We start from the raw sequence: 21,654 nt of genomic DNA, 5'->3' as shown, positions 1-21,654 counted from the left end.
AACCATACGCTGGTTTTAATTCCAAAACGTTTCCTCAAATGCAGCTTGTGATAGGAGGTTCGTGCTCTTTTCACTTCTATAGCTGTGCAGCAGAGACTTTCATGTCATTTCCTATTGGATCCATGAATACAAAGAATATGTGACACCTGTGTCCAAAAATACTGCAGGGCTGCCAGAGTTATAGAACTGTGAGTGTTATTATCATTAAATCTGGAACACATGCTGAGCAGAAATGAACACGGAGGACGAGGAAACTCAACCGTGAGCCAAAGAGCTCATCACTGCTGCTGATTTTACTTAATGAGGTATCCCAAATGTTTTGGTAACTGGGGAGGTCTGGTGCATGTGCTGAGAGTTTCACTCATTTTCAAACAAACAACAGAAGAAAAAAAAAGATGAAGGATGTGACAAGGAAATGGCAGGAACTAAGTGGAGATCAGAGGACTGATCTCTGGGGTGTTATTATGCACAGAATTAAAAAAAAACAATGGCACGCAAGAGTTTAAAACGAGTGCAGCTTGACAAATAAAACCTCCTCAACACCTCCATTGAAGACAAAAGAAAATAATCAGAAATGAAGAATTGTCCTAATCATTCTGATCCTTGAAACAATTCTGCACCTTGAAAGGTTTTACATACACTTTACTTGCTTTGCATGGTGACTAGACATATGGAGACATTGCTGCTGCATATAATTTCCCAATAAAGTCTCCCAGAGGCGTTATATAATCAGAATTGACTGATTTCAGCTTCTCCTCTCTCACACTCCTGAGGTGACGCTCCATCAAGACCAGCCTTGTCAGAGATGTCATTAATAGCATACATCATTGCACTAATTGAAATAATTTAATTTGCTTGCGAAAGCAGGAACTTTTGAGCCAATGTGAGGGTTCAACTGAACACACCCTCCTGAATCTCGTTAATTATTAGTTTTCTGTTTTCTGACTACCAGTCGATCAGCTGATGGAGCATATTAATTCCATTTTTTTAATTAATTTACTTTTTTTTTTTTTTTTTACATCCCAGATCTCAACGTGCTAAATCAATACTCATCTTACCGTTCGACCGCCTGACAATATTCTCCAAAAAAGTATTCTGAGGGGCCACAAGTCCCCTCCGACCCCCCGCCATCCTGCCTCCTCACTCAGTCGTCTGCAGGTGAATCTGCGCTCCTCGATCCGCCGTCCGCCTTCATGATGTTGCTGAGACGCTGCGTGGATGTGCTGGAGAGGCTGTCTGTCTCGTCTGGTCATTAGCTGGCTCCTCAGCCCGGTGCGGTAAGCACTTCATCATCCAGAAGAGGAAAACAACGCCTGGGCTCTCGCTCGGTAAAGGAGGGGCAGCTCTCCCGGTACCCACCTATGCGTTCTGAGGCAGGAGCCGCAGCGCCACCTGCTGGATAAAACCATGAGCACAGCGTGTGGCCCTCAGAGAAGTCCAAAGGCGGAGGGGATTCCAGGATTGGTGTGCTAAAAACTGTTTTCCGTTTCTTTGAAGGACAGAGGTTCAAAAATCTTTGTTGACTTCACTTGAGTTGAAGGAGAAGTACTCAGATAAAACTACGACTAAAAGTATTTCATTACATCCATTGTGTTGTGCGTTTGGCACTAATTTTACCTCCACAAATTCCTCTTGTCGTGAAAAACATCCCCTGGCAATTAAAAATACTCTGATTCTAAAATACTGTAGGTTCTAGGTGTGTAGTATCACAGTATAGTAGATGATGGTAAACACTATGATTGGAAGTATTAATCTACAAAGGAGTGGCTTATATTTTAAATTAAAAGTCTGATGATAGCTTGATTGCGCCACTTGGATTATACATGAAGCTTATTGTCTTTTTTCCCCTACTTTCTTTCATGAATTATCTTTACATGTTTGCCGCGAGTTGTTACGCGTTGATCTGATGCAATTAAGATGCACTAATAAAAAAAAAAAAAGAAGGAAAGATTCATCCTGCAAATATTTAGCCAATTAAAACAGTGAACTGAAAGAAGTAAGCGACTGTTTCAAGGATTAGTTCAGTTTGAGAGTCAGACTGCTAAAACGAGAGTCTCAGAGGAGCGGTAATACTGAGCCATGTGGTTTCTTTCCCTTTGATTCTTGCTGTAGAATTCATAAAAGAGCCATTCCCCCACCATCACATTAATCCTGCTCAATTATTTCGGACCAAGCAGAGCCTCTACTACGAGAGCTGCTTATACCTTACAGCAGGGTTCTCGGTTTAGCCACAACACTGATAGATTACCATCCTGTCTCTCGCTTAATGAGTTAAAAAGATTATAAATTGATACAAATATATACAAAATGATATGCTTTTTAATACACAAGAAGGCCCCTCCAGTAATGCGTTGTGAAGAAAGGCTATGTCATGGCAATAAATGTTATCAGAAGTCTGAAATACCCTGCACATGAGGTTTTATGACTCGAACCGCTGAGCTTGTCATTCCAGTTCAAACAGCCTTTTACGTCAGGAGGAAACGTTACTCAACATCTCACCTCCGCTGACTCATAACAAAATACTTCACTTTTCCTTTAACCTACAAAATATACCCATCCCTGCTTCCCACCTTCAAAAGGCACAACAGTTTTACACCCCAGTTGATCTTTGACAGTCAACCATGTAATACAGATGTGAACTGACGCCTTTCTAAAATTGCGTAACGCTCTCCTCCCAAAAACCTCCCCTGACATTCATCCAACTCCTCCGACGTCTTCCTTGTAGAATTCACTTCTGAACAACTCATTATTATAAAAGGTATTATAACCAGTTGAAAGCTTGATCATCTTAATTTGAAATTGGGTTCTGTTCATGAGAGCCAAAATAAAAGACCCACATATTGAATGCTGATTACTTTTTAATCCAAAGTAGTTGTAGATTCAGTCTTTGCAGTCCAAAAAAAAACCCCAACAAAAAAAACTATGTACATGTTTGTTTTATAGAAGCAGATGAATTCAGCAGACATGCAAAGTTCTGATTCCCATGATTAAATAGAGCAAAGCACAGGGTTCCTCCATACGTTGACGCGAGTCTTCTTTAATACCAGCACAAGGGTGATGCTTCCCAGCTGGATTAACTCGACCACGTCTTGGTGACGTTGAGGTGATTCAGGTGATCTACGATGCGTTTGTGTTTGGGAAAATTGGAGAATGCCTCCTCCTTGATCTTGATCCAGTTTTGGGCTCTCCGCACGGTGGCGTGACCGTGCTCCTGCTCCTGAGTCATGTACGGCCGGCTGATCCAGTATTCGTTCTCAGCCTCACGCTCCAGATGCTTCAACGTATTGCGCTTCATCTGCCATGTAATTTTCCGTGGACGCCGATACTTTCCAATCCACTGATTCCCAGGTATGCGTTTGGTCAACAGAACCATGGTGAGGAACATGGTGCCAATTTATTTCTGGCACGACAAAAAAATTGGTACAAAAGATCAGTGACAATAATACTTTTTACGCTAGGAATCAAACTCAACTTTCAGGTGGACCGATCTTATTTGGACAATTCAAATACATCTTTAGTTCAGCTAATGAGAAAAACTAGCAGTTCTCTTGCTACTCTAGTTTTAAATTACAAAAATATTGAGCTAAACAAGCTACCAAATGTGGTGAATGTGAGGAATAGAGTTTCCATCTCAGTTTGGTCAAATCCTGCATGTTTGCCCTGCAGTCATTTGTTTTCCTAACGAGTGTAAAGTTAGACTGTTTGAGCCATATCTTACACCACCTAAACAAACAGATATAGGCAATAGAGCACCTGTAAAAAAAATCCTGTCATAAAATAAAGAGAAGTGAAATAAAGCCATTCCCCGAGCTTGAGTGGAAAAGCGCTCATCATACAGTAAACACTAATGTCATTATTTGCCCTTGATAGTCACTTCTGGTGCAGGATTACTCTTCAAACACAATTTCTCCTTAAAATAAATCTGTGTCACTGAAGTCTTCTTCAGCTCATTTGAGAATTAAACCCCAAAGAGGACCGACTCTAAATACATCAAAATAACTGAAAACTGCTCATAAAAGTGTACATCAACAGTCTGCATAGATTAGATTATCAATTTGTGACCTTTGGCATGATGTGTCAGATATTTTGAGGAGTTTACGACAGTGCGTGGCAATGACGTAAACTTATTTCCTCGGGTTGATTTGGTTGTTACACAATTAGGGAATTAACTTATGAAGCAATCCTGTCACACAAACCACACAGAGGACAGCTACAGTGAATTAACTGTAGGTGGGAAAAGACAAAACACTTAAAAGTTAGTATTCCAGTTCACAAACAGCAAGGTAAAATTGATAATATCACCACTGGTTACAGCTGAGTCTCACCAGATGACCAAATGTTAAAAGAAGCAATCAATGTCAATTTTAATAAACACAATTATATGTCAATAAAGTTTGTGTTAAAGGGCTTCATTTTGGTTCGGCTAAAATCGATGGGGTGACTCCTGACATGCTTTGACACAAAATGCAGCCAGTTTGAAAAACTGGGATCAAATCTGTGACTGTCACGGAAATAAACTATTGACACGCTGGAGTGAGATGCTATGATCATATGTAACACAAACTGTCAAAAATGGCACCATGAAGGTATCAGGACATCGGACTTTCAACAGCAAAAGCGCCTGAACTAACCGCTTCCAAACAGCATTATTATCTTCAGATTGACAGAGTTTCTAACAGGTTAGCTGGGAAACTATTTGAGGTGGAGTTGACATGTTATCAGAAAGGCTAATTCGTCCTTCCTCATTGACATTGAGCTCTTTGCGGCGATAACTAGATGTTATTGAACAACTGTGTTTTAGTCATTCGTCTTACACAGAACTACGAGCTTAGTGTGTGGTTACTACTCCGCAAACAACACATGACTCCATTATAAAAACAGGGTCGAAATGTGCAAAACGGCTAAATGGTGTTTGCTAACATGAGCCCCTAGCCACAACCTGATGCTAGCTAAGCTGTAGCCCAAAGACAGTGAAAGGGGACTATTAGAATACTTTCTGGAATATATGTATTCCTTACCTCACTCTATCACCGTGAAAGGGAATAGTCCTCTATCCAACAACAACAGGGGGAAAAAATGAAAGATTGATTAATAAAACAGGGAGACTTGTTCCAGAAACAGTGTGGACGGACGCGTATGCTATTTCCTGGTTGTCTAGCTACGGTGTGCGAGAAGGCTAAAAATGTCTTCATAGAATTTACGGTTCACGGTTGAACATTAGGATAAGGTTGTGGCACATTTGTCACTTGATATCATACAAGTAAGACTCATTGTGTTTTCTGTGAGGTTTATTCATTATTTTATCAACATGTATCGCGAGTATGACCCATGATTATTATTTCTCATCCGGGCTCCGACTTCCTGGCCCCTCCCACATGAGGAAACTTCACTTGTTTTCGTCGCATTTTCATCGTCCCAGGTGACAGGTTCAGAGGTCTCTTTGAGTTCCTCCTGGTTTCAGAATGTTTTCCTTTGAACTGTTTTCAGCCACCACCTTGACTTTATTGGCTTTGTGTTTTTCACTGTTTCTATTGTGAGTCAAGATTTATTGTTTTGTTTTTGCATTTTTTTCTTTTAGAAGTTGTTGAAATGATTGCAATCATGACGTGACAGTGTAAATTGTGATACGATGTGAAACACGCCCTCTGTTTTCTAATACAGGTATGGCATTTGGCCGTACAGAGTTTTCAAAAAGCTGGGAATTCCTGGACCGATGCCTCTGCCCTTTATTGGGACATGGTGGCACTTGAGAAAGGTAAGGACTGGAGTTGAGGCACACAAACAAAAAAACTGGAGAAACTGATGATTTTTCAGTTAGAGGCATACCAAATTCTTGTTTACCAAGGTTACTGTGACCTATAGAAACCCATATGACCCTAAATTACCTTGCTTTTGTAGGGAATTCTTACTTTTGACCTTGAGTGCCAAGCCAAGTATGGAGATGTCTGGGGGTGAGTAAGATTACAAAATTGTTCAAATATTGGTGATGACATTGTGTAGCGTGGAACGTTGCACAGCTACATTAATGTTTCCTGTTTCTTTAAAATCTCCCTGTATTGATGTCAGGACTTTGGTTAATGAAAGTATCCGTTGTTTTATGGTAGTTTAATAACTGATGTACAAGAACATACAAATCCCTCCTGTTATCAACTGTTGCTGTCAATCATGTATTTATCAATTTTTAAACAACTTGTAAATATCCTCAAAGCTTGAAAATATGGCAGATTTAATTGAATTTCATAGTGCATTGAGCAGCCGCTTATTGATTCTATTGTTTCCTTAAAACAGAATTGCTTTTCTTTTCTCTTTTTTTTTGTCCGTAGACAGTCAGGATATCGAGAAAAACGTAATTCAATAATTTTTTTTTAAATATTTCCTCCAACAATCCAGAGTTGTCCTGTTTGCTGTCATAGAAATTCCAGTTTGTACTTAAAAATGTGATTTATGAATGATCAAATTAGGCACAGATTAAATTGTTCTTATCTTGAGGGTGATTTATTGTATGATTTAGTCATAGTTTGTGCAAATATAATTGATTAAATTTTATTACATGGCCATGGTAATTATTCATTAAGTTTATATCAATTATAATGGCCTTGACATTTTTCTCGTCCAGCCCTTTCAGGAGCTCACATACCTGTCACCTGCACCACCTGTCAGGTCTCCCATTTTGCTTATAAATTGATATAAACTGTTTTATTGCCTCTATTCATTATATAAGTGAACATCGCGCTGCTAGTGCTAAACATCGGTTTAAACAGTAATGGGTTCCTCAGGGTAAGTTGGAGTTTCATTGGTGGTCCCTTAAATTGCTGTGCAGCTCCATCATGAGGTCAAAACAGCACTTTGTCCTGAGCCTCCATTAGTTTCAGCTGAAATAAATCTCCAACATAGTGAACTTGTTTTACCAGCTTAAATGATATTCCCATTAGCAGGAATCACCGCCTGTTTTACCAAATGGTAATCATGCGTTCGCATCAGTACCACACTGGCTTGTAATTCTATTTTTCCTTTTTGAACCAAATCGTTAGTGCTTTTGTAAATTAACGGAGCTGTGTCACCGTTTTCCCCGGTGCCAACACAGTGACTGACATTGACCGAAAGTCCTGGGCTTGTGTGTGTGTGTTTAAGTACTGATAATTAAGTGTAATTATTGCGAGTGTTCTATGAAAGAATATCTCACAAGAGGAATTTATTTAGTTGTAGGAATTTGCTTAAATAAAGATCAACATGTATCTAACCCGGCTGCACGGTGGTGCAGTGGTCAGCACTGTGGCCTCACAGCAAGAAGGTTCCGGGTTCGCGTCCCGGCTCCGGCGTGGTATCTTTCTGTGTGAGTCTCCATGTTCTCCCTGTGCCTGCGTGGGTTCTCTCTGGTACTCCAGCTTCCTCCAACCATCCAAAGACATCAAGAGGGGACGAGGCTGATTGATACTCTAAGTTGACCCTAGGTGTGAGTGTGAATGGTTGTTCGTCTCTGTATCTTGGCCCTGCGATGGACTGGCGACCTGTCCAGGGTGAACCCTGCCTCTCGCCTGTAGATGCTGGGATAGGCTCCAGCCCCCCCGCAACCCTAACTTGTAAGGAATAAGCGGAAGACGACAATGGATGGACGATGGACGTATCTAAGCCTGTACTTATTGAATTTTTTTTTAAGTATTCGCGTTGGCCCATAACTGATACCATGATGTTGTGTTTTGCGCAGGTTGTATGATGCACGTACTCCAACTGTCATGGTGGCAGACCCTGAGATAATTAAATCCGTCATGGTAAAGGAATGCTACTCGGCCTTCACGAACCGCAGGGTGAGATGCTCATCTTTTGTTCTGCTAGTGCTCGCATTAGCACTCTGCCAGGAAGGTGGAGGAAGTGAAAAAATTTGGTGAAGACGTGGCCCCTTTTGTTTCACAATCACATTGCAGTCAATGGCGTGCAGACATCTCTGAGCGATGTGGTCATGAGTCCCATGACTTCCAAATTTCAGTGACAGGTTAGATTAATTCATGTCTAAACAGTCAGTGGAACTACGTACTTCATAGTTGTTCATGTTTGCAGGACAACTTTGTGTTTGGACCACTGGCGGACGGTATTACAGCCGTCAAAGATGAGAGGTGGAAGAGAATCCGGAGCTCTTTATCTCCATGCTTCACCAGTGGGAGACTGAGACAGGTGGGTGCACCAAACTCACCTCGGCAGGCTGGCTTCTATGACCTTTGGTCACACTATAAAGGTGCATGTGGCCCCACTGGGCCAGTGCAGTAAACTCACAACTCAGATTTAATCACAACACTGTATTGCTATTCCAGCCTCAGTATCCGTATGGTACTGCAATACATCCTGATAAAAATCCTACCATGAACTATGTATGTCATGGAAGCGATAAATCTAATGGCTGCTTCATTTAGTGTAACAACATGAAACTATGTAACTTTGTGAAATATCCAATTATAATCCATCCATCATCATCTTCAGCTTATTCCTACACATTAAGGGTCGCGGGGGGCTGGAGCCTATCCCAGCGTCAACGGGCGAGAGGCGGGGTTCACCCTGGACAGGTCGCCAGTCCATCGCAGGGCCAACATACAGAGACGAACAACCATTCACACTCACATTCATACCTACGGTCAATTTAGAGTATCAATCAGCCTCGTCCCCAAATTGCATGTCTTTGGACGGTGGGAGGAAGCCAGAGTACCAGAGAGAACCCACGCAGACACAGGGAGAACATGCAAACTCCACACAGAAAGATCCCGTGCCTGAGCCGGGACTCGAACCCGGAACCTTCTTGCTGTGAGGCCACAGTGCTGACCACTGCACCACCGTGCAGCCCTATCCGATTATAATAGTAATCTTTATTTGTATAGCACCTTTTATGCAAAAATCGCAGGTCACTGGGCTTCATAACAAAAAGAGAACATTAAAATGATGTCAAAAGTATGTTAAATGATGTTGGAAGTGATTATTGAGAAACAGAGTGAACTGAAGCAGAAATTTTAAATTGAATTGTTTGATTGAATTACTTAGTTGAGTTATCCATTATTCCTTTAATGTGATGTATATATTGTTATACTCCCCAGGGGTACGAGGCAAGTTTTCAGTAAATTACTATGGAGCATACTGCAATATTTGTTGTATCCCATGGTATTGGAATGCATGGTGATCAGATAATATTGTGAGGTTTATTGAATATGTGCTCTTATCAATCTCTTTCCAAGGTGTTTCCCCTCATTACTCGCTACGCAGACCAACTTGTCGAAAGTCTTGGGGAAAAAAACTTGGATGAACCACTGGATGTTAAACAGTATGTTGATGAAAATAGACATGTTATTTTTTAAAAGAAAAAAAAGAAGAAGATTTTCAGGTTACCACCTTTGTGTCTTTCCCTCTGGAGGTTGATTGCGCCCTACAGCATGGATGTGGTGACCAGCACGTCCTTCGGTGTTCAGTCTGATGCCATGAAGAATCCAGATGACCCTCTTGTTGTTCATATCAAGGAAATTCTTAACTTCAAACTGTGGCTAATACTTTTATTAAGTATGTTGCCATTTCACCTGTCATCACAATTCAAGTCAATAGTTTTCATGTGTGGTGTCAAACACTTTGTTCTCCTTTCAGTGGCTTTTCCCTTTTGTTTGCGTGTGCTAAAGCTGCTGGGTTTGGATGATCATTTGATGGCCAAAGAGAGTGTGAATTATTTTTACAACATCATTAAGAGGTTTAAGGACCAGCATGACATGGACAAGTCGGTAAGCATTTCACCTGCAGCAGCTTTTGAATGATCGTGATCAGTTAGTAGAGATTTAATAGAGGTTGTCCATCATCGTTTGTGTCGCTCAAGCGACAGATGCCCTCTAGTGCCCGCAGTAATTAAGACCAGAAGGACTTGAGGATACACCCAAGACTCCACAGGTCAATTAGTGGCCTAGAGATGTGCATTTTTTTTTTTGACAGTCGCAGTCTTAATGCTAAGCTAACCTAGCCTCATAATCAATTGACAGAGATGAGGAATCAATCTTCTCATCTAACATGTCTGACTGTGCTTTCAAACACTCAGGCATGACACGGTTGGAGCCGATTCAGATGATCTCAAATCAGTGTCACCCGTATGAGAGCTGATGTATATCATATAAGTCGTGTCTGATGTTAAATCTTTGCTCCGTGGTGATGTAGATTCAAGGGGACTTCCTGGAGGTGATGATTCAGAACGAGATACCAGATTCAGCGATAAAAAACGAACAGGACCAGCCAAGTAAAGGTACGTTTTAACCATAAAGCTAAGATGTACTACATATTGAGATGTAGCTCTGCAGAAAGTACTTTGTGTGTCAAGATAAATCCCAAGTATTTTGTCGCAGGTTTGACTGAACATGAGATTCTTTCGCAAGCCTTAATTTTCATCTTCGGTGGCTATGAGACCACCTCTGTCACTCTCGGTAACACCCTCTATAACCTGGCCATCAATCCCGACGCCTTGGAGACCTTGCATGAAGAAATCGATGCCAACCTACCAAGAGATGTAACAAGTCACCGTCTGTTAATCTTTGTAATTCTATGACAGAGACGACTGTATAGTTCCCTCATTCTGATGTGTCTCCTGTTCCTGAAGGCTCCTGTTACATATGAGGCTGTGGTTGGCCTCCAATACCTCGATAACGTTCTTAATGAGTCGCAGCGTGTGTTACCCACCGCGGGTCGCCTTGAGAGGGTGTGCAAAACCACAATTCAGCTCCATGGTCTGACCATCCCAAAAGGAGCAATGGTTGGGATGCCTGTGAGTATGTTGCATAAGGACCCACGCTTCTGGACATCACCTGAGCTTTTCAGACCAGAGAGGTAATTGTGACAAACTCTACTTCTTTACATTCATGAGCTTCCTAGTTGTCAATGATGTTACTGCAGAAGAAGATAAGAGTCCAGTCCAGGATCTTTGTTGGGCTGCTCTTGGTATGACTGTCATGTTTACCCATTGTTATACATGCTGAAGTACATTAAGACAGTAACGTGCACGCTTCCGTTCAGACTGGCTGAAGTACATCCACACTGACTTGTTGAAGCTTTAGTAGCTCTACTCTTACATCTGTGTATTTATGAATTTAGAGGTGTCTGCGTCTCTGGCCCCTGTGCAGGTTCAGCAAAGACAGCGGGGAGGAGGTGAACCCGTATGTTTTCATGCCGTTTGGACTCGGTCCTCGAAACTGCATTGGAATGCGTTACGCTGTCCTGGTCATGAAGCTGGTTCTTGTCCGTATCCTGCAGAATTACACTCTGGAGACATGCAGAGACACCATGGTGAGATGTTCACACGGCAACACACACACATTCATTCACTCATTCATTTCCTGCTGTTGTGTCCTTCATTTTTACATGAATTTCTTTCTTTAGATCCCTTTGGAAGTTGACTGGGCGTTCCGGCCAGTCAAGCCAATAAAACTGAAGTTTGTTCCCAGACATCAGTAGTCCTAAAAGGAATAACTCCGAAAGTTCAAATGAAATGTTTGTCACTGTTCTTGATCAGATGCACTGTATATCTGTGGTCTTGTACTTTGTTTTTAATCTTCAAACATGAAACCTGACTTTTCCTCTTGATTGGATCCCCTGATTGAATACGTGAGTTGTTTGCTGAAGTAGCTGAGTGTAAATGGAGGAAAACCACATTGGTGAAGTTCACCATTAACAGGTCAGACCTGGGGGCCAAACCCCCTCATCTGTCTCATCGAAGGTTTTCTGTATTTGATGTTTAGAATTATCACTATAGCAACAGTTGATGAAGTCAGTACAGACATGTTCACACACAGAGGAGAGAGGGGTGTCTTTCTTCTTGTCTGTTTCTGGGGAGGATGGCAAATAAATGCACTTTCCCAAAAAGTCAGTGTTCCTTCAAAGATGGCTTCAGCTCCCATTTATGACGCACTCATCCTCAGACCTCAGTGCAGATGACACAAATCCAGAGGTGGAGGGGATTCCAGGATTGGTGTGCTAAAAAAAATACAGATATGAACTGACACCTTTCTAAAATTGCGTAACGCTCTCCTCCCAAAAACCTCCCCTGACATTCATCCAACTCCTCCGACGTTTTCCTTGTAGAATTCACTTCTGAAACAACTCATTATTATAAAAGGTATTATAACCAGTTGAAAGCTTGATCATCTTAATTTGAAATTGGGTTCTGTTCATGAGAGCCAAAATAAAAGACCCACATATTGAATGCTGATTACTTTTTAATCCAAAGTAGTTGTAGATTCAGTCTTTGCAGTCCAAACAAAAAAAAACCAACAAAAAAACTATGTACATGTTTGTTTTATAGAAGCAGATGAATTCAGCAGACATGCAAAGTTCTGATTCCCATGATTAAATAGAGCAAAGCTCAGGGTTCCTCCATACGTTGACGCGAGTCTTCTTTAATACCAGCACAAGGGTGATGCTTCCCAGCCGGATTAACTCGACCACGTCTTGGTGACGTTGAGGTGATTCAGGTGATCTACGATGCGTTTGTGTTTGGGAAAATTGGAGAATGCCTCCTCCTTGATCTTGATCCAGTTTTGGGCTCTCCGCACGGTGGCGTGACCGTGCTCCTGCTCCTGAGTCATGTACGGCCGGCTGATCCAGTATTCGTTCTCAGCCTCACGCTCCAGATGCTTCAACGTATTGCGCTTCATCTGCCATGTAATTTTCCGTGGACGCCGATACTTTCCAATCCACTGATTCCCAGGGATGCGTTTGGTCAACAGAACCATGGTGAGGAACATGGTGCCAATTTATTTCTGGCACGACAAAAAAATTGGTACAAAACATCAGTGACAATAATACTTTTTATGCTAGGAATCAAACTCTCAACTTTCAGGTGGACCGATCTTATTTGGACAATTCAAATACATCTTTAGTTCAGCTAATGAGAAAAACAAGCAGTTCTCTTGCTACTCTAGTTTTAAATTACAAAAATATTGAGCTAAACAAGCTACCAAATGTGGTAAATGTGAGGAATAGAGTTTCCATCTTAGTTTGGTCAAATCCTGCATGTTTGCCCTGCAGTCATTTGTTTTCCTAACGAGTGTAAAGTTAGACTGTTTGAGCCATATCTTACACCACCTAAACAAACAGATATAGGCAATAGAGCACCTGTAAGAAAAATCCTGTCATAAAATAAAGAGAAGTGAAATAAAGCCATTCCCCGAGCTTGAGTGGAAAAGCGCTCATCATACAGTAAACACTAATGTCATTATTTGCCCTTGATAGTCACTTCTGGTGCAGGATTACTCTTCAAACACAATTTCTCCTTAAAATAAATCTGTGTCACTGAAGTCTTCTTCAGCTCATTTGAGAATTAAACCCCAAAGAGGACCGACTCTAAATACATCAAAATAACTGAAAACTGCTCATAAAAGTGTACATCAACAGTCTGCATAGATTAGATTATCAATTTGTGACCTTTGGCATGATGTGTCAGATATTTTGAGGAGTTTACGACAGTGCGTGGCAATGACGTAAACTTATTTCCTCGGGTTGATTTGGTTGTTACACAATAAGGGAATTAACTTATGAAGCAATCCTGTCACACAAACCACACAGAGGACAGCTACAGTGAATTAACTGTAGGTGGGAAAAGACAAAACACTTAAAAGTTAGTATTCCAGTTCACAAACAGCAAGGTAAAATGGATAATATCACCACTGGTTACAGCTGAGTCTCACCAGATGACCAAATGTTAAAAGAAGCAATCAATGTCAATTTTAATAAACACAATTATATGTCAATAAAGTTTGTGTTAAAGGGCTTCATTTTGGTTCGGCTAAAATCGATGGGGTGACTCCTGACATGCTTTGACACAAAATGCAGCCAGTTTGAAAGACTGGGATCAAATCTGTGACTGTCACGGAAATAAACGATTGACACGCTGGAGTGAGATGCTATGATCATATGTAACACAAACTGTCAAAAATGGCACCATGAAGGTATCAGGACATCGGACTTTCAACAGCAAAAGCGCCTGAACTAACCGCTTCCAAACAGCATTATTATCTTCAGATTGACAGAGTTTCTAACAGGTTAGCTGGGAAACTATTTGAGGTGGAGTTGACATGTTATCACAAAGGCTAATTCGTCCTTCCTCATTGACATTGAGCTCTTTGCGGCGATAACTAGATGTTATTGAACAACTGTGTTTTAGTCATTCGTCTTACACAGAACTACGAGCTTAGTGTGTGGTTACTACTCCGCAAACAACACATGACCCCATTATAAAAACAGGGTCGAAATGTGCAAAACGGCTAAATGGTGTTTGCTAACATGAGCCCCTAGCCACAACCTGATGCTAGCTAAGCTGTAGCCCAAAGACAGTGAAAGGGGACTATTAGAATACTTTCTGGAATATATGTATTCCTTACCTCACTCTATCACCGTGAAAGGGAATAGTCCTCTATCCAACAACAACAGGGGGAAAAAAAATGAAAGATTGATTAATAAAACAGGGAGACTTGTTCCAGAAACAGTGTGGACGGACGCGTATGCTATTTCCTGGTTGTCACGCTACGGTGTGCGAGAAGGCTAAAAATGTGTTCATAGAATTTACGGTTCGCGGTTGAACATTAGGATAAGGTTGTGGCACATTTGTCACTTGATATCATACAAGTAAGACTCATTGTGTTTTCTGTGAGGTTTATTCATTATTTTATCAACATGTATCGCGAGTATGACCCATGATTATTATTTCTCATCCGGGCTCCGACTTCCTGGCCCCTCCCACATGAGGAAACTTCACTTGTTTTCGTCGAATTTTCATCGTCCCAGGTGACAGGTTCAGAGGTCTCTTTGAGTTCCTCCTGGTTTCAGAATGTTTTCCTTTGAACTGTTTTCAGCCACCACCTTGACTTTATTGGCTTTGTGTTTTTCACTGTTTCTATTGTGAGTCAAGATTTATTGTTTTGTTTTTGCATTTTTTTCTTTTAGAAGTTGTTGAAATGATTGCAATCATGGCGTGACAGTGTAAATTGTGATACGATGTGAAACACGCCCTCTGTTTTCTAATACAGGTATGGCATTTGGCCGTACAGAGTTTTCAAAAAGCTGGGAATTCCTGGACCGATGCCTCTGCCCTTTATTGGGACATGGTGGCACTTGAGAAAGGTAAGGACTGGAGTTGAGGCACACAAACAAAAAAACTGGAGAAACTGATGATTTTTCAGTTAGAGGCATACCAAATTCTTGTTTACCAAGGTTACTGTGACCTATAGAAACCCATATGACCCTAAATTACCTTGCTTTTGTAGGGAATTCTTACTTTTGACCTTGAGTGCCAAGCCAAGTATGGAGATGTCTGGGGGTGAGTAAGATTACACAATTGTTCAAATATTGGTGATGACATTGTGTAGCGTGGAACGTTGTACAGCTACATTAATGTTTCCTGTTTCTTTAAAATCTCCCTGTATTGATGTCAGGACTTTGGTTAATGAAAGTATCAGTTGTTTTATGGTAGTTTAATAACTGATGTACGAGAACATACAAATCCCTCCTGTTATCAACTTTTGCTGTCAATCATGTATTTATCAATTTTTAAACAACTTGTAAATATCCTCAAAGCTTGAAAATATGGCAGATTTAATTGAATTTCATAGTGCATTGAGCAGCCGCTTATTGATTCTATTGTTTCCTTAAAACAGAATTGCTTTTCTTTTCTCTTTTTTTTTGTCCGTAGACAGTCAGGATATCGAGAAAAACGTAATTCAATAATTTTTTTTTTAATATTTCCTCCAACAATCCAGAGTTGTCCTGTTTGCTGTCATAGAAATTCCGGTTTGTACTTAAAAATGTGATTTATGAATGATTGAATTAGGCACAGATTAAATTGTTCTTATCTTGAGGGTGATTTATTGTATGATTTAGTCATAGTTTGTGCAAATATAATTGATTAAATTTTATTACATGGCCATGGTAATTATTCATTAAGTTTATATCAATTATAATGGCCTTGACATTTTTCTCGTCCAGCCCTTTCAGGAGCTCACATACCTGTCACCTGCACCACCTGTCAGGTCTCCCATTTTGCTTATAAATTGATATAAACTGTTTTATTGCCTCTATTCGTTATATAAGTGAACATCGCGCTGCTAGTGCTAAACATCGGTTTAAACAGTAATGGGTTCCTCAGGGTAAGTTGGAGTTTCATTGGTGGTCCCTTAAATTGCTGTGCAGCTCCATCATGAGGTCAAAACAGCACTTTGTCCTGAGCCTCCATTAGTTTCAGCTGAAATAAATCTCCAACATAGTGAACTTGTTTTACCAGCTTAAATGATATTCCCATTAGCAGGAATCACTGCCTGTTTTACCAAATGGTAATCATGCGTTCGCATCAGTACCACACTGGCTTGTAATTCAATTTTTCCTTTTTGAACCAAATCGTTAGTGCTTTTGTAAATTAACGGAGCTGTGTCACCGTTTTCCCCGGTGCCAACACAGTGACTGACATTGACCGAAAGTCCTGGGCTTGTGTGTGTGTGTGTTTAAGTACTGATAATTAAGTGTAATTATTGCGAGTGTTCTATGAAAGAATATCTCACAAGAGGAATTTATTTAGTTGTAGGAATTTGCTTAAATAAAGATCAACATGTATCTAACCCGGCTGCACGGTGGTGCAGTGGTCAGCACTGTGGCCTCACAGCAAGAAGGTTCCGGGTTCGCGTCCCGGCTCCGGCGTGGTATCTTTCTGTGTGAGTCTCCATGTTCTCCCTGTTCCTGCGTGGGTTCTCTCTGGTACTCCAGCTTCCTCCCACAGTCCAAAGACATCAAGAGGGGACGAGGCTGATTGATACTCTAAGTTGACCGTAGGTATGAATGTGAGAGTGAATGGTTGTTCGTCTCTGTATCTTGGCCCTGCGTTGGGCTGGCGACCTGTCCAGGGTGAACCCTGCCTCTCGCCTGTAGATGCTGGGATAGGCTCCAGCCCCCCCGTGACCCTAACTTGTAAGGAATAAGCGGAAGACAACAATGGATGGACGATGGACGTATCTAAGCCTGTACTTATTGAATTTTTTTTTAAGTATTCGCGTTGGCCCATAACTGATACCATGATGTTGTTGTGTTTTGCGCAGGTTGTATGATGCACGTACTCCAACTGTCATGGTGGCAGACCCTGAGATAATTAAATCCGTCATGGTAAAGGAATGCTACTCGGCCTTCACGAACCGCAGGGTGAGATGCTCATCTTTTGTTCTGCTAGTGCTCGCATTAGCACTCTGCCAGGAAGGTGGAGGAAGTGAAAAAATTTGGTGAAGACGTGGCCCCTTTTGTTTCACAATCACATTGCAGTCAATGGCGTGCAGACATCTCTGAGCGATGTGGTCATGAGTCCCATGACTTCCAAATTTCAGTGACAGGTTAGATTAATTCATGTCTAAACAGTCAGTGGAACTACGTACTTCATAGTTGTTCATGTTTGCAGGACAACTTTGTGTTTGGACCACTGGCGGACGGTATTACAGCCGTCAAAGATGAGAGGTGGAAGAGAATCCGGAGCTCTTTATCTCCATGCTTCACCAGTGGGAGACTGAGACAGGTGGGTGCACCAAACTCACCTCGGCAGGCTGGCTTCTATGACCTTTGGTCACACTATAAAGGTGCATGTGGCCCCACTGGGCCAGTGCAGTAAACTCACAACTCAGATTTAATCACAACACTGTATTGCTATTCCAGCCTCAGTATCCGTATGGTACTGCAATACATCCTGATAAAAATCCTACCATGAACTATGTATGTCATGGAAGCGATAAATCTAATGGCTGCTTCATTTAGTGTAACAACATGAAACTATGGAACTTTGTGAAATATCCAATTATAATCCATCCATCATCATCTTCAGCTTATTCCTACACATTAAGGGTCGCGGGGGGCTGGAGCCTATCCCAGCGTCAACGGGCGAGAGGCGGGGTTCACCCTGGACAGGTCGCCAGTCCATCGCAGGGCCAACATAGAGAGACGAACAACCATTCACACTCACATTCATACCTACGGTCAATTTAGAGTATCAATCAGCCTCGTCCCCAAATTGCATGTCTTTGGACGGTGGGAGGAAGCCAGAGTACCAGAGAGAACCCACGCAGACACAGGGAGAACATGCAAACTCCACACAGAAAGATCCCGTGCCTGAGCCGGGACTCGAACCCGGAACCTTCTTGCTGTGAGGCCACAGTGCTGACCACTGCACCACCGTGCAGCCCTATCCGATTATAATAGTAATCTTTATTTGTATAGCACCTTTTATGCAAAAATCGCAGGTCACTGGGCTTCATAACAAAAAGAGAACATTAAAATGATGTCAAAAGTATGTTAAATGATGTTGGAAGTGATTATTGAGAAACAGAGTGAACTGAAGCAGAAATTTTAAATTGAATTGTTTGATTGAATTACTTAGTTGAGTTATCCATTATTCCTTTAATGTGATGTATATATTGTTATACTCCCCAGGGGTACGAGGCAAGTTTTCAGTAAATTACTATGGAGCATACTGCAATATTTGTTGTATCCCATGGTATTGGAATGCATGGTGATCAGATAATATTGTGAGGTTTATTGAATATGTGCTCTTATCAATCTCTTTCCAAGGTGTTTCCCCTCATTACTCGCTACGCAGACCAACTTGTCGAAAGTCTTGGGGAAAAAAACTTGGATGAACCACTGGATGTTAAACAGTATGTTGATGAAAATAGACATGTTATTTTTTAAAAGAAAAAAAAGAAGAAGATTTTCAGGTTACCACCTTTGTGTCTTTCCCTCTGGAGGTTGATTGCGCCCTACAGTATGGATGTGGTGACCAGCACGTCCTTCGGTGTTCAGTCTGATGCCATGAAGAATCCAGATGACCCTCTTGTTGTTCATATCAAGGAAATTCTTAACTTCAAACTGTGGCTAATACTTTTATTAAGTATGTTGCCATTTCACCTGTCATCACAATTCAAGTCAATAGTTTTCATGTGTGGTGTCAAACACTTTGTTCTCCTTTCAGTGGCTTTTCCCTTTTGTTTGCGTGTGCTAAAGCTGCTGGGTTTGGATGATCATTTGATGGCCAAAGAGAGTGTGAATTATTTTTACAACATCATTAAGAGGTTTAAGGACCAGCATGACATGGACAAGTCGGTAAGCATTTCACCTGCAGCAGCTTTTGAATGATCGTGATCAGTTAGTAGAGATTTAATAGAGGTTGTCCATCATCGTTTGTGTCGCTCAAGCGACAGATGCCCTCTAGTGCCCGCAGTAATTAAGACCAGAAGGACTTGAGGATACACCCAAGACTCCACAGGTCAATTAGTGGCCTAGAGATGTGCATTTTTTTTTTTTGACAGTCGCAGTCTTAATGCTAAGCTAACCTAGCCTCATAATCAATTGACAGAGATGAGGAATCAATCTTCTCATCTAACATGTCTGACTGTGCTTTCAAACACTCAGGCATGACACGGTTGGAGCCGATTCAGATGATCTCAAATCAGTGTCACCCGTATGAGAGCTGATGTATATCATATAAGTCGTGTCTGATGTTAAATCTTTGCTCCGTGGTGATGTAGATTCAAGGGGACTTCCTGGAGGTGATGATTCAGAACGAGATACCAGATTCAGCGATAAAAAACGAACAGGACCAGCCAAGTAAAGGTACGTTTTAACCATAAAGCTAAGATGTACTACATATTGAGATGTAGCTCTGCAGAAAGTACTTTGTGTGTCAAGATAAATCCCAAGTATTTTGTCGCAGGTTTGACTGAACATGAGATTCTTTCGCAAGCCTTAATTTTCATCTTCGGTGGCTATGAGACCACCTCTGTCACTCTCGGTAACACCCTCTATAACCTGGCCATCAATCCCGACGCCTTGGAGACCTTGCATGAAGAAATCGATGCCAACCTACCAAGAGATGTAACGTGTCACCGTCTGTTAATCTTTGTAATTCTATGACAGAGACGACTGTATAGTTCCCTCATTCTGATGTGTCTCCTGTTCCTGAAGGCTCCTGTTACATATGAGGCTGTGGTTGGCCTCCAATACCTCGATAACGTTCTTAATGAGTCGCAGCGTGTGTTACCCACCGCGGGTCGCCTTGAGAGGGTGTGCAAAACCACAATTCAGCTCCATGGTCTGACCATCCCAAAAGGAGCAATGGTTGGGATGCCTGTGAGTATGTTGCATAAGGACCCACGCTTCTGGACATCACCTGAGCTTTTCAGACCAGAGAGGTAATTGTGACAAACTCTACTTCTTTACATTCATGAGCTTCCTAGTTGTCAATGATGTTACTGCAGAAGAAGATAAGAGTCCAGTCCAGGATCTTTGTTGGGCTGCTCTTGGTATGACTGTCATGTTTACCCATTGTTATACATGCTGAAGTACATTAAGACAGTAACGTGCACGCTTCCGTTCAGACTGGCTGAAGTACATCCACACTGACTTGTTGAAGCTTTAGTAGCTCTACTCTTACATCTGTGTATTTATGAATTTAGAGGTGTCTGCGTCTCTGGCCCCTGTGCAGGTTCAGCAAAGACAGCGGGGAGGAGGTGAACCCGTATGTTTTCATGCCGTTTGGACTCGGTCCTCGAAACTGCATTGGAATGCGTTACGCTGTCCTGGTCATGAAGCTGGTTCTTGTCCGTATCCTGCAGAATTACACTCTGGAGACATGCAGAGACACCATGGTGAGATGTTCACACGGCAACACACACACATTCATTCACTCATTCATTTCCTGCTGTTGTGTCCTTCATTTTTACATGAATTTCTTTCTTTAGATCCCTTTGGAAGTTGACTGGGCGTTCCGGCCAGTCAAGCCAATAAAACTGAAGTTTGTTCCCAGACATCAGTAGTCCTAAAAGGAATATCTCTGAATGTTCAAATGAAATGTTTGTCACTGTTCTTGATCAGATGCACTGTATATCTGTGGTCTTGTACTTTGTTTTTAATCTTCAAACATGAAACCTGACTTTTCCTCTTGATTGGATCCCCTGATTGAATACGTGAGTTGTTTGCTGAAGTAGCTGAGTGTAAATGGAGGAAAACCACATTGGTGAAGTTCACCATTAACAGGTCAGACCTGGGGGCCAAACCCCCTCATCTGTCTCATCGAAGGTTTTCTGTATTTGATGTTTAGAATTATCACTATAGCAACAGTTGATGAAGTCAGTACAGACATGTTCACACACAGAGGAGAGAGGGGTGTCTTTCTTCTTGTCTGTTTCTGGGGAGGATGGCAAATAAATGCACTTTCCCAAAAAGTCAGTGTTCCTTCAAAGATGGCTTCAGCTCCCATTTATGACGCACTCATCCTCAGACCTCAGTGCAGATGACACAAATCCAGAGGTGGAGGGGATTCCAGGATTGGTGTGCTAAAAAAAATACAGATATGAACTGACACCTTTCTAAAATTGCGTAACGCTCTCCTCCCAAAAACCTCCCCTGACATTCATCCAACTCCTCCGACGTTTTCCTTGTAGAATTCACTTCTGAACAACTCATTATTATAAAAGGTATTATAACCAGTTGAAAGCTTGATCATCTTAATTTGAAATTGGGTTCTGTTCATGAGAGCCAAAATAAAAGACCCACATATTGAATGCTGATTACTTTTTAATCCAAAGTAGTTGTAGATTCAGTCTTTGCAGTCCAAACAAAAAAAAACCAACAAAA

At 41.5% G+C, this 21,654-nt stretch overlaps 5 protein-coding genes across 8 annotated transcripts in view; 2 read left to right on the top strand and 3 right to left on the bottom strand.

The window, feature by feature from the left end:
- The window catches only part of LOC147247275 (voltage-gated delayed rectifier potassium channel KCNH1-like), a 43,324-nt gene extending 40,622 nt beyond the window's left edge, over positions 1–2,702 (bottom strand). For all 4 annotated transcript variants that reach the window (XM_086179647.1, XM_086179650.1, XM_086179649.1 and 1 more), the window contains exon 1: positions 1,059–2,702. In XM_086179647.1, coding sequence (XP_086035773.1) covers positions 1,059–1,131 — 73 coding nt within the window. In that variant the 5' untranslated portion in view covers positions 1,132–2,702. The remainder of the gene's footprint in view (positions 1–1,058) is intronic.
- Positions 2,703–2,840: 138 nt separating this feature from the next.
- Positions 2,841–5,301, bottom strand: LOC147247274 (large ribosomal subunit protein mL63-like). Its single transcript, XM_086179688.1, has 2 exons — positions 5,019–5,301; positions 2,841–3,400 (listed from the first exon to the last, which is right to left on the bottom strand). Exon 2 carries the CDS (start codon positions 3,383–3,385, stop codon positions 3,074–3,076), a length of 312 nt encoding a protein of 103 aa, XP_086035814.1. The 5' UTR covers positions 3,386–3,400; positions 5,019–5,301; the 3' UTR covers positions 2,841–3,073.
- A 78-nt stretch (positions 5,302–5,379) lies between these two features.
- Positions 5,380–12,859, top strand: LOC147247273 (cytochrome P450 3A56-like). Its single transcript, XM_086179678.1, has 13 exons — positions 5,380–5,533; positions 5,662–5,755; positions 5,899–5,951; positions 7,706–7,805; positions 8,056–8,169; positions 9,216–9,301; positions 9,392–9,534; positions 9,616–9,746; positions 10,171–10,255; positions 10,356–10,516; positions 10,607–10,833; positions 11,127–11,289; positions 11,383–12,859. Exons 1-13 carry the CDS (start codon positions 5,463–5,465, stop codon positions 11,455–11,457), a joined length of 1,503 nt encoding a protein of 500 aa, XP_086035804.1. The 5' UTR covers positions 5,380–5,462; the 3' UTR covers positions 11,458–12,859.
- Positions 12,201–14,625, bottom strand: LOC147247272 (large ribosomal subunit protein mL63-like). Its single transcript, XM_086179687.1, has 2 exons — positions 14,382–14,625; positions 12,201–12,761 (listed from the first exon to the last, which is right to left on the bottom strand). The coding sequence occupies exon 2, from the start codon at positions 12,744–12,746 to the stop codon at positions 12,435–12,437; it is 312 nt and encodes a 103-aa protein (XP_086035813.1). The 5' UTR covers positions 12,747–12,761; positions 14,382–14,625; the 3' UTR covers positions 12,201–12,434.
- A 118-nt stretch (positions 14,626–14,743) lies between these two features.
- LOC147247271 (cytochrome P450 3A56-like) lies at positions 14,744–20,963 on the top strand. Its single transcript, XM_086179677.1, has 13 exons — positions 14,744–14,898; positions 15,027–15,120; positions 15,264–15,316; positions 17,082–17,181; positions 17,432–17,545; positions 18,592–18,677; positions 18,768–18,910; positions 18,992–19,122; positions 19,548–19,632; positions 19,733–19,893; positions 19,984–20,210; positions 20,504–20,666; positions 20,760–20,963. The coding sequence occupies exons 1-13, from the start codon at positions 14,828–14,830 to the stop codon at positions 20,832–20,834; spliced, it is 1,503 nt and encodes a 500-aa protein (XP_086035803.1). The 5' UTR covers positions 14,744–14,827; the 3' UTR covers positions 20,835–20,963.
- The last annotated feature ends 691 nt before the right edge of the window (positions 20,964–21,654 follow it).

This window comes from Aulostomus chinensis, chromosome 16 (genome assembly GCF_037954235.1).
Source record: "Aulostomus chinensis isolate RoL2024-O1b breed Wild chromosome 16, RoL_Achi_v1.0, whole genome shotgun sequence".
NCBI lineage: Eukaryota > Metazoa > Chordata > Actinopteri > Syngnathiformes > Aulostomidae > Aulostomus > Aulostomus chinensis.
Note: the sequence above shows the minus strand (reverse complement) of the source record. Positions and strands in the feature narration are given on the sequence as shown.

Bases quoted from the DNA above. Each gene is read 5' to 3' on its own strand.
- LOC147247273 (XM_086179678.1), top strand. From the start codon at position 5,463: ATGTTTTCCTTTGAACTGTTTTCAGCCACCACCTTGACTTTATTGGCT. The intron at 5,756-5,898 runs GTAAGGACTGGA...TTGCTTTTGTAG, and splicing joins CATGGTGGCACTTGAGAAAG to GGAATTCTTACTTTTGACCT. The intron at 8,170-9,215 runs GTGGGTGCACCA...TCTCTTTCCAAG, and splicing joins CCAGTGGGAGACTGAGACAG to GTGTTTCCCCTCATTACTCG.
- LOC147247272 (XM_086179687.1), bottom strand. From the start codon at position 12,746: ATGTTCCTCACCATGGTTCTGTTGACCAAACGCATCCCTGGGAATCAG.
- LOC147247274 (XM_086179688.1), bottom strand. From the start codon at position 3,385: ATGTTCCTCACCATGGTTCTGTTGACCAAACGCATACCTGGGAATCAG.
- LOC147247271 (XM_086179677.1), top strand. From the start codon at position 14,828: ATGTTTTCCTTTGAACTGTTTTCAGCCACCACCTTGACTTTATTGGCT. The intron at 14,899-15,026 runs GTGAGTCAAGAT...TTTCTAATACAG, and splicing joins TGTTTTTCACTGTTTCTATT to GTATGGCATTTGGCCGTACA. The intron at 18,678-18,767 runs GTATGTTGATGA...TTCCCTCTGGAG, and splicing joins GAACCACTGGATGTTAAACA to GTTGATTGCGCCCTACAGTA.